Here is a 12,293-nt window from a genome sequence, read left to right on the forward strand (position 1 = left end):
ATCTCAATAAGGATTTATATCAAATAATAAAGATAAGTTATAGCAGGAGCTACAAGATTAATAAATTAAGCATGAGAGTGGTCACAGGTTTCTCGTCAGATGGTTCAGCACGGGTGCATCAGAGGTAGTAACAGATTGAAGTAGATTAGAGGCAAATGCATAACACTTAGGTTTACTAGGTTAGAGTCTTAATCCTTCTTTATTTTTAACTTGACCTATACCCCAAATATTTTCCTTTAAGCCTATTTACTTGCTTACCTACAGAGATTTTTAACAACTTCTTTCAGTTTTTTCAGACTAAGTTCAGATCACATAGAGTCTGCTTTTATTTTACGTGCTGTACAGTTTTTCCTTTCTTTCTAAACTGCTTTCACTTTCAAAATCTTTTTACAGAGGCTTTTTTTGGCTTAATGTGCCTCAACAAATGGGAGATCTGCATTTCTCTCTTTGAGACATTCAAGAATGATGAAATACTTAGAAGTACACTTCATTTCATCTCAGACCTTAAATTATTTCTCCTTTGCTTCCACATAATGTAGCTTTCAGCTGACTTTACTTTCTGTCACTGTATGATAATTCAGCTCTTTTTCTGTGTCTTGTCATTTTCTTGCCTGCTTTGTCTCTTTTGTCTCATTTAGATAAACTAATATGTTCTAGTCTCAAATACTTCCAGTTGCAGCAAGGTGTCAGCATTGCCAGCCAATAAGCAACTCAGTAACCAAGCCATTAGCAATCTTATTCTCCAGCCATTCTGGCCTTTATTTGAGTTTTGTTTGTTAATTGCTGACAAGTAAGCAGAGAACAGAGATTCCTGTTTCTTTGAGAAAAGTTGTGAATCTACTTTATCAGAAGCTTGGTTTCCCTTCAAAACACTAATTGATGGGAAAATGTTACAATTTTCCAGTCTGTTACAGCTGTACTTCTCTCTCTACATTCATGTGAAAGAGGAATTTTCATTCTCCAGTCACTTTTGTGCATGTTTCTTTCTATAATGGCCCGTGGGAAAAATATCTTAGGATCTTACATAGACAGTCATGTGAAAAAGAATGTATACTTTCTTTGCGTTCTATGGTTTTATGTATCAGAACATAGTAAAAATCATCTGCTCCTTAGTAGTTCTTAAAAGTAGTTACTCAAATGAATAACAACACATGACATATTACACCATGTTGGCATTTATTTTACAAAAAGAATGCCAAATTTAATAAGCCATTTTAACAAAGTGTGCAAAATATCTTTGATTTCACACACTAGCAAATGGAAATTAAAGCAAAATAATGCTTATCATCATACAACACAAATTAGAGCCCTACGTGGGAGGGAGATGCTAGATGTTCAAGCTGGTTTTAGAAAAGTCAAAGGGGAATGTGAACCATTATTGCTGATGCACACTGGATAATTGAGAAACCCAAAGAATACCAAAAAGAAATTGGCATGTGCTTCATGGATTATAGAAAAACTTTTGTATTGATAGCTACATAGATCAGAATCCTCCTAGGCTCAAATTGTAATTTGGATCCATTTTATATGAAGACTTACTTCTCTGAAGTCTATAATGCTGGGAAAGGTAGAAGGAAAGAAGAAGAGAACGACCAGTAAGAAGGTGGATGGATTCAATCACAATTGTAACTGTTGAAATACCTGAACAACCAGATTAGAAATAGATTTGCCAGGAAAAAAAAATTTGCAAGAGAGAAAAAAAATATCTTCCTAGTACGTTTGTATATATGTATGCATTTATAAAACTTGAATGTTTCCAATTTTATTACAATTCATTATGATTGTTATTCTCAACATTATTTTATTTTATGAAGGTACTGTTAGGATTTATTTAGAAATAAAATAAATGCATATTTGTTTTTTGAGTTCTTACAGGGCTCTGGGTAACTGAAATTAGTATTTTGAACATTTATAATTATTGTGATATAATGATTTATTTATATAGGTGACAGAGTTACCAACACCCAAGGGGAGGGGTTCCAAGAAGAAAGGTCTGCCTAAACAGCCTACTAAATCATCAAGCCAGGTGAAAACACCTGGTGGAAAACGGTAACTTAAGTATTTTTTTAAAATAAATTACAACAGTATTTATGTTTAGGAATTTATAACACACAGTTGCAAGAAAAAGTATGTGAACCCTTTGGGATTATGTGGTTTTTTGCATGAATTGGCCATAAAATGCGCTCTAAACGTCATGTAAGTCACAAAAATAGAAAAACACAGTCTGCTTAAAATAATACTACACAAACATTAGCTGTTGTCATGTTTTAATTGAACATAAGATGGAAACATTCACAGTGCAGGGTGGAAAAAGTATGTGAACCTTTGGACTTAATAACTGGTTGACCCTCCTTTGGCAGCAATAACCTCAACCAAACGTTTCCTGTAGTTGCAGATCAGACCTGCACAACGATGTGCAGACATCTTGGGATGTCTGGTGTGAATCGCTCTCTTAAGGTCATGCCACAGCATTTCAATCGGGTTGAGGTCAGGATTCTGACTGGGCCACTCCAGAAGACGTATTCTGTTCTGTTGAAGCCATTGTTTTGTTGAATTACTTGTATGCTTTGGGTCATTGTCCTGTTGCATCACCCATCCTCTGCGGAGCTTCAGTTGGTGGACAGATGGTCGTACGTTTTCCTGCAAAATGTCCTGATAAACTCTGTAATTCATTTTCCCATCAATGACAACAATCTGTCCAGGCCCTGAGGCAGCAAAGCAGCCCCAAACCATGATGCTCCCTCTGCCATGTTTTACAGTGGGGATGAGGTTTTGATGTTGGTGTGCTGTGCCTTTTTTTCTCCACACATAGTGTTGTGTGTTTTTCCCAAACAACTCAATTTTGGTTTCATCTGTCCACGTTTGAAGTTTGCAAAAGATCACCTGGATGTTCCACAGCACTACTGGCAAAATATACTTGATGGGAAAATGAATTCCAGACTGTGTTTTTCTATTGTTGTGACTTACATGACGTTTAGAGCGCATTTTATGGCCAATTCATGCAAAAAACCACATAATCCCAAAGGGTTCACATACTTTTTCTTGCAACTGTATTACAATTTATGACATATTACAATTAAATAAAAAAGAATGCTGGATAATTTTTGCTTTCATTAATATTCACTAAAGTTTAGTAAACTTCCAGGTTGAATTTTAGGTGACTTGAAACAAGTTTGATTTCTTTTAAATTTTGAAATTATTTGAATTATTTGAGCAATCCAAAACAAAATTGAGGCTGTCAAACAGTCAGTTGGAAGCAAATTTGATGTAATGTGTAAATTGGTGGGCCTAGGTTGTAGTCCTCCCAGAGATACAGAAACTTGCTGGCTGGGGATGGTGCTGTCTTTGGGCCATTACTCTCCATCAACCATAGACTGGGAAATCAAAAAGCATCTGTCCATATAGATTTAATGTAATAGTTAAGCAGCAGGCTAAAACTGGAAGACCATGAATTCTAGTTTGCAGTGTGACCTTAGGTCAGTTCCATTACAGTAATAAATCCTGATGGTCATAAAGTTGGTCATCACATGACTGACCCAATTTTATGACCTTTTTTGTGGCCCTCATTAAGTGAATGCTGTGGTCATTAAAGTGAACCAATTGATCATTATGAACTGGTTTTGCCAAAAACCACAAGTAAATGTCATTTTTTGGCAAAAATGTCAAAATATGGTCACATGACTGTGGGACGCTACAAACAGCTGTAAATATGGTCTGCTTCCAGGTGTCCAAAACACAATTCACATGATTGTAGAGTGTGCCCCTGCCTGTTGTAACTTCAAAACCAAGTCATAAGTACCCCTGCAGAGGTCTGTTGTAACTTTGAACAGTTGCTAAGTCAGGGATTTTCAACCGGTGGTATGCATACCACTGGTGGTACGTGAGCACCTGGCTGGTGGTATGTGGTGTCGCCTTCCTCCCCCCACCTCCCCCCGCCTCCTTCGTGCTCCGCTCCTTCCTAGCTCACTTGCTTGAAGAAAACATGCTGCTTGGCAGTGGCCTGCAGGAACCCTACTGAGGGCAAGTGAAGAGTGAAGGCGCAGAGCGAGGCCCCGTCCTCCCCAGGGATTCGTGCAGCAACTGGATTGACTTCTGATCGGTGCTTCTTCGGGGCACACATGGCCAGGAAGATGCGTTGGAGTGCCAAGTACCAGTAAGGCGATCGGCCTACTCCTCCCTCATCACCCGCCAGGTCCGGGAGAGCCCCATGTGAGCGCCTTGCCGGCCGCCGAACCCTAGCTTTTGAGCAGGAGCGGCCTTGCCCTGCTTGCCCTTGGCCGCCTCCGCGGGTGCCGCTCTAGCGCGGAGAGAGGGAGGCTGGTCCCCGTTTGGCCTGCCAGCCCTGGGAAAGCCCCACGTGCGCGCTTCACTGTCTGCCAAAACCTGACTTTTGAGCAGGAGCAGCCTTGCCCTGCTTGCCCTTGGCCGCCTCCGTGGGTGCCACTCTAGCGCGGAGAGAGGGAGGCCAGTCCACGTGGGATAAACTTCATGCCTTAGGTTTCCCTGTTGGGAGTATATACGTTGGCCTATATTCTTGGAATTATTAGCTTTTCCCTAGCAGGAACACCCACCCATCCCATTGCCACAATAAGGCAGCCTATCAGGACTTGAGAGAGTATACGTGTGCACTTTTGTTTGTTTGTGTGTTTATACCTTTGAGTCAATATTGACTCCTGGTGGTGCCTAGACAACTCCCTACAATTTTCTTGATGAGGTTTCAGCATTGCTTGTTTCCTGGATCTATGAGAGAGAGTGATTGGTCCAAGGTCACCCAGCTGGATTCATGCCTAAAGTGGAACTAGAAATCACAGTCTCTTGGTTTCTAGCCTGGCACCTTAACCACTACACCAAAGTGGCTATTTATATATAGAAAGTAATAGGAAAGAGTTGGATAATGTTAATGTCAATCTGTTAGATAATATTTGAAGTGATGGAGTTATGGGGACTTGGCTGTCTCCATAATTTTGCTACATGAAAAGCAAAAGGTAAGCAAAGTCAGCTTAACAGAAACTATTGCTTTAAAGAGGCCTTGTGCCTTGAACAAATTGCTAACTAGACACTTCATAATGTGCATGGTGAGGGCTTTGTAGAGATATTTCCCCCTGTCTGGTCTGGGGAACAAGCTGTTCCCTCTTCTAGAAGTTGTTCATTTCTGCTGTATATGCTTTCTTTAGACTAAATTAATGAAAGTTAATTTATTAATTTAATGAATCTTATTTCTTTATAAATGTAGATATCTACAAAGAAGTAAGTTTCAAAGAAATATATCCATACCTATATCTACATCATTAGGAATGTAATTGTTTCTATATCTTAAAATATTTTTTCTCTTATGACTGCTTATTATTCAAGGTGCTGTCCCTATGATTTTATTTAGGAAACAAATGGAAGAAAAAAGAAAAATTGCTTTTGAAATCCTGATAATTAAGCTAAATATATGTTCTGATGTCTACATAAGACGAAGAAGATTTCGTCGGCTATATAATGAAGAAATGCCATGGCGAGCTCAGCTCAACGTTTACCTGGCAATTGTTCACTTCATTTTGTTTAAAAAACGGACACAGGAGCTCTATAATAATGAAAATTTTGTACCAAGTCCAGACAGGTAAAAAGTGGAAAGTGAAAAGAATAATCACTAATGAGGCAATTGAACTGTGTCAGCCTCTTATTTTAAAAAATGTGTGTTACATATATACTAAAATACTTGTGTTGCTGGCTTATTTAAAATTTCTATAACAGATATCAAACCAGGATATTTCTATAACAGATACCAAAGACATCAAAGAAACTGCCTAGATCAAAACAAACATAATTTTTATTTAAATTGTTCTCATTAATTATTTGCAATACTATGAGTCTTTCTATTACGTCATGGACTCTGATGAGCAGGAAGGAAGACACGCAGTTGAGTACAGAAAAGCTCATTCTTTATTTAAGGAGAAACTGTACTGAGGATTTAGAGTCACCCTGCCTCAATATATAGCCAGACCCTCTGGTAGCAACCAATCGGATTGAACCCATGTTTGCCGCCCAAAGTTGACCAATTGCAGGACCGGAGACGTCCTGTCTGGGTTAGTTCTCCAGCAACGCATATGGTGATATTCCAAAAGCCCAGTACATAACACCCCTCCCTCCTAAGATCAAGCTATAATACCCTTGACAATATTCAAGGCTTATCAATCACTGCCAACACCCCAAATACTAAAATAATACTAAACAATAATAAATGTGATGCTTTGTTAAGCCAAGGTAGTTAGAAAGACATTACGCGACCTTTACAGACATGCCTTGTAGAGTGGACTACAAAGAGATTAAAGAATAGCTTGTCAATGCAGTATAACTACAAAGAGATAAAACAATGTCTCAATGAACATGCTTGCCAGCAGTTACAATTTACCCCCAATTTCTGTAGGTAGTGGTACAATGTCATACATTACACATCACTTTATTTTACAACATAGTCTGTAAGATATGCTGGGGGTTTGTGTGGTCTGGAGGAACACATTGGAGTTCCAGTCACTTTGTGGTCTACCAGCTTACCCGGTGGGCTGGGTAGACCCATGTCCCCTTGTGCTCCGGTGTCCAGGGGAGTTGAATTGCTCTGGCTGGCCTCTCCAGGTTGGCCCACCCAGAGTCTGACTGTTTAGCAGAGTAGGCACAGCGGTCGCTGAGATTCAGCTGGTCCGCCTGGTCAGGGGTCCCATGTTGCACTTCTGAGCTGCCATGTTCCTCTTCTGAATCAAGTTCCACTGAGAAAGGAAAACCCTGGTGGTTCTGGTGTGAGCTGGCTTGGGCGCCAGCTTGAGGACCTCAGGAGGGACTTGTGTCAAAGTCCGCATTTAGTGACCATTCTGGAAACCTTTTCCTAAGTTGGTCAATGTGTCTTCTGACCAGTCGCCCTCCCTCCAACCCCACTTTATAAGATAGGGGTCCGGATTCTTTAATCACCTGACCAGGAACCCACAAGTTTCTAGGCCCATAGTTCCTGGCCCAAACCCAATCACCTATTTGCAGCCCCCTCGGGGGTTTTGGTTTAGAGGCTTTGGATACCACTCTGTCTGGATGCAACCTGTCCAGTTTAGTAATTAAGCACCTTCCCCAACGAAGCTCAGCAGGACTTTTATCTGTAGCTGTGCAGGGTGTAGTGTGTTGACAGAGCAAGAAATCTGCCAATCTATGATGCCAGTCACCTGTGATGATGCGCTTGAGCGCCTCCTTTGTTATCCTCACCATGCGTTCGGCTTGTCCATTCGTAGAGGGGTGAAATGGTGCAGACGTAGCATGTCTGATGAGGTTAGCTCTGAGAAAAACCTGAAACTCAGCAGCAGTGAATTGAGCCCATTATCAGAAACCAAAACATCAGGCAACCCATGTGTTGCAAAGAGTTTTCTCAGCACCTGGATGGTCCTAGACTATTGTAACGCTCTCTACATGGGGCTGCCCTTGAGATCCACTCGGAAGCTTCAACTGGTGCAAAGTGCAGCGGCACGGACACTCTTGGGAGCCTCCCGATACTCCCATATCACACCTCTCCTCCGTGCGCTGCACTGGCTTCCGGTTGCCTTCCGTGTGAAGTTCAAGGTGCTAACAATGACATACAAAGCCCTACATGGCATGGGTCCGGACTACCTACGGGAGCACCTTCTGCCAATGTCAGCACCCCACCGTCCTGTGCGCTCCCACAGAGAGGGCCTCCTCAGGGTGCCACCGCTCAAGGAATGTCGGCTGGTGGCCCCCAGGGGGAGGGCATTCTCAGTGGGTGCGCCAGCCCTCTGGAACAGCTTACCAACCGAAATCCGGATGGCCCCCGACCTCCGTACCTTCCGACGCGACTTAAAAACTTTCCTGTTCCAGCAGTCCAGCCTGGCATGATAGCGTTAATTGGAGTCCCAGTTTGTTTTCACTATTGTTTTTATTATTTTATTGTTCATCTGTATACCTTCCTTCCTCTGTACACCGCCCCGAGTCCCTCGGGAGAAGGGCGGTTTATAAAAATAATAAATAATAAATAAATAAATAAATAAATAAATAAATAAATAAATAAATAAATATTAGGGACTGAAACTACTTCCAGCCATTTTGAGTGGCTATCCACTACTACCATAAAAAGCTGTCCTTGAAAAGGCCCAGCATAGTCTATATGAACCCTGGACCAGGGGCTATGTGTTTCCTCCCACCTATGAACTGGGGCCTGAGGCGTTTCAGGCCTAGACCTCTGGCAGGTATAGCAACCATGGACTTGATATTCCACAGCCTTATCCAGGCCAGGCCACCAAAGGTAGCTTCTAGCTAAGGCTTTCATCCGTACAATGCCTGGATGGCCTTCATGTAAGGAATGCAAGACTCTGTCCCTCAATGATGTGGGGATAATGACTGTTGCCCCATAATATGCAGCCCTTATGTGCAGACAGTTCACGTCTTCTAACAAAATAACTTTGGAAATCAGGGCCTGGATTTTTTTCCAACCAGCCCGTGTATACCCATGACAGTACTCTGCTCAGAATTTTATCTGTAGCAGTCTCAGCAGCAATATCCCCAGCATGGAGGGGAAACTCAGGCAAGTCCTGAATGGACAATATTTTAGCAGCAGGAGCTGGATCAGGATCCATTAGTGGCAGTGGTAGTTTGCTGAGGCCATCTGCATGGCCCATTTCCTTCCCAGGTTTGTGAATTAACTTAAATTTGTATGCAGACAAAAATATAGATCATCTCAGCATTCTTGGAGATAGTATGTGGGGAGTTTGCTTATCTGTTGTGAATAGGCCCAAAAGGGGTTTGTGGTCAGTGAAGACAGTGAAATCCCTGCCATATAAATAATCATGAAATTTTTTGACTCCAGCCACTATGGCTAAGGCTTCTTTATCAATTTGTGCATAATTACTCTCAGCAGCAGATAAAGTTCTAGAATAGAATGCAATAGGAACTTGTTTCCCATTCTTCTCTATGTGGTTTAAGACTGCCCCCACCCCGTAGGGAGATGCATCACATGCAAGACATACAGGTTTAGACTCAATGTAATGAGTTACAGTGGACTTTTCTGAAAGAAGAGCCTTGAGATCCTGGAAACTTTTTTCATGTAAGTCAGTCCACTTCCAAAGGGCTTTTTTATCAAGTAGCCTGTGGAGGGGCTCAGCTATTGCAGCCTTATGAGGTAGAAATGTGTGATAAAAATTCAGGAGGCCCAAAAATGCTTGTAGCTCTGCTTTTGATTTTGGCCTAGGAGCCATTTTGATGGCTTTAACTTTTGACTCAGCGAGGTGAATCCCACTAGCATTGATATGGAACCCCAAGAATTCCGTTGAAGAAACCCCAATACTGCATTTGTTTTTCTTTAACTTGAGGCCCGTATCGTGGAGCCTTTGTAACACAGCCTTGAGCCTGTTGGCCAATACTTCTGGGGATTCCCTGGCAATGAGAACATCATCAAAATAAGGACAGACACCCTGAATACCTTTAAGTGTGCGTTCCATAATCCCTTGGAAAATACTCGGTGCAACGCTGACTCCAAACTGCAAGCGTTTGACTTTGAATACCCCTCTATGAGTTACTATTGTTTGAGCTGCAGCTGTGGCCTCGTCTACCGGCAGTTGCTGATACGCCTGCGCTAAATCAAGTTTAGCAAAAATGGTTCCCCCTTGCAAAGAGGCTAGAATATGGCTGACTATCGGGACCAGGTATGCATGTTGATTTAAGGCTTTATTTAATGTGCATTTGTAGTCTGCGCAAATGCGAACCTCCCCGTTGGGCTTTAGTGGGGTGAAAATAGGAGTTTCCCACTCCCCCCCATCAACAGGCTGTAATACACCCTGCTCTACTAACTTATCGATTTCAAAATCGATTTTGTGTTTTAAGGTGAAAGGAACTCTGCGAGGCTTGACCCTTATCGGTACAACGTTAGGATCTAATTTAAAGGAAATTGGTGACCCAGTATAAGTTCCCAGTTTTGACTCGAAAACATCCACGAATTCCTCACAAACAGCCATGTGGTCTGCTGTCTGTGTCCGGTTAATGCCTGTTATTTAAATGCCCAAAGCCTCAAACCAATCAAGTCCAATAAGACTTGTTCTTTGACCCTCTACTACTATGACATCCAGGTGCCCCCAAAACCCTTTAAATTTCACCAATAATGTGGCTTCACCCTTAACTTTAACCTGAGCATTCTGAAAATCTGTTAAAATAATATCTGAGGGTCTTAGTTTAGCCCACTGGTTGCTGCGTCTGCACACAAGGTTGAATGTGTCATGCGAGATGATTGAGACCACCAAGCCGGAGTCCAATTCCATTTTGCATGGAATTCCTTGTAGCTCCACCGAGAGCTTAAGTTTAGGCTTAAGGGGACAACGAGCCCCAGTGCGACAAACACTTGTCCGGCTCTTGAAGAACCCCACACTGACTGGACCCAGTACTTTTCCTAGTTGGTTCCTCCGACTGGTGCTTGGGTGGCCTGTCTCTCTGGTGAGCTCTGCACACCACCGTGATGTAGCCGGGAAGATTAGATATTAATGAGAATTAAGTGTCTGGCAAATATTGACAAAAGAGGTAAATAATTATCTAATAGGGATACAGCTTGAAGTTCTTTATCTTACAACTCTCAGAACTGAATATGAAGAGGTACTGTAGTTTGCCTACTGCAGTTTGCCTTTTCCATGTATTAATTAAAAAATTAATCACAGGACATAAGTAATTCAGAAGACTATTCAAGTGTTGAAACAACATCATTTTGGAAACTGCTATTCATTTAGCTGTTTCTGTTTCCTATAAAAATGAATGTACATCTTCATGGTCTCCTGTCTCATATAGTTAAGTGATGCACCTGCATAAAAGTAATTGTTGGAATGTTCTAAAACTGGGTTAGATTTTTAGTGGGAAACATTTCCTCATTGCATAAGCCCTTCAGCTAATTCCTGGCTTTTCTCTGAATTTCATTTCAACTGCCATAGTGCTAATATCAAAATATTTTGTTCTGTTAGGACAAAGTTGAAGAAAAGCAACTTTCTTCAAGTGTAATCTGTGGATTCCTTTTAGTTCTATGGTGATGTTTAAAAGTTTGTGAACCTGTTTGAATTTTCAGTATTTCTGCATAAATAGGACCTAAAATGATATGTTTTCACATTAGATCTAAAACTAGTTAAAGACAACCCAATTAAACAAATTAGTCAAAAACATTATACTACCAGTCCACTGTCTGGTAGATTGTATACAAATAGAGGTAATTCAGCATCATAGTTACATTTCTTAGAAGCGATTGACCAAATAAGTTCACCTGCCGAACAAGATGTATAATATTCTGGGAAGTCTCAAGACTTAGTTTCTAAGAAACTAAGACCCATTTGGAAATACTTGAGCTATGGAAGCAAATTCCTGTCCACTATGGATAATCACATCCTTTATTGTTCCTTGCTGAGGCCATATTTTAGATTTACATTTCAAGCAGGTGTGGTATACCTGATCATTAAGGCTGAGTTTTTCAGAAAAAAATTCTTGAAGCAATAAGAGAAAGACCTAGTGAGGCAATTCTTCAGCCTTTATATAATAAGATGACAGCTTTTATTATGAGCACAGCTATAGTCCATTCATGACTTTGACATTTGGAATTGGATTCTGTTCATCTAAGTTTCAGTAGAATCTGGATATTTCAAGGAGAACAACAATAAACTCACTTAAAAAGTGGAATTTTTAGAGAATTTCTCCATAGGTTCTCTCCACTTTTCAGCCAATGCCCTACTATTTCCAGTGGTTGTCTGATGGCTCGGGTATTGGCTGATTATATTATTTGTGTAATGATGGCACTATGAAAATGATGTCAGTTAATGAAAAGTAATTTGTAATATTTGTATAATGACATCATACACATGATATAAATGTCCTTGACATGATATGCTTTTCAATTTAAAAGACATTTGTGACTGTCAGCCTCCCTTGATTAGTCCATCAAATGAGAATCAATTATAATTTAATTAAAATGATGCAAATTATTTATACAATCTTTTCTATACTGGTTTTTGATCAAAATGAATTACTACCAGTACTATAACTACTATTACATCCTTTGCAACAAACTCAAATGCTTTTTATATACAGTATATCAACAGAATGTTGCTTCAGATTTGAAATTTGTCTTGCTTACTGTATATTGACAATTTAAATACTAGAAAACTTTCATTTATGTTGGATCTCTTAAATTATTTAATAAGAGCTGGTTGCAGTCATCTGGCTGTTAAAAGAAGCAGTTCATAATGTTAACTTCTGACACCAACAAAGAAAAAAGAGTGTTAACTAATATAGTCTAAGCT

The 12,293-nt window shown here is 40.5% G+C and overlaps 1 protein-coding gene across 1 annotated transcript in view; it reads left to right on the top strand.

Annotated features, from left to right (window-relative positions):
• The window catches only part of CFAP54 (cilia and flagella associated protein 54), a gene marked incomplete at both ends in the record, with an annotated part of 158,511 nt that overhangs the window by 54,941 nt on the left and 91,277 nt on the right, over positions 1–12,293 (top strand). Inside the window, 2 exons of the mRNA XM_081332014.1 lie at positions 1,946–2,049; positions 5,378–5,605. Of these exons, the coding sequence (XP_081188140.1) occupies positions 1,946–2,049; positions 5,378–5,605 (332 nt within the window). The remainder of the gene's footprint in view (positions 1–1,945; positions 2,050–5,377; positions 5,606–12,293) is intronic.

This window comes from Vipera berus, assembly GCF_964194415.1.
Source record: "Vipera berus genome assembly, chromosome: 6".
Classification (NCBI taxonomy): Eukaryota; Metazoa; Chordata; class Lepidosauria; order Squamata; family Viperidae; genus Vipera; species Vipera berus.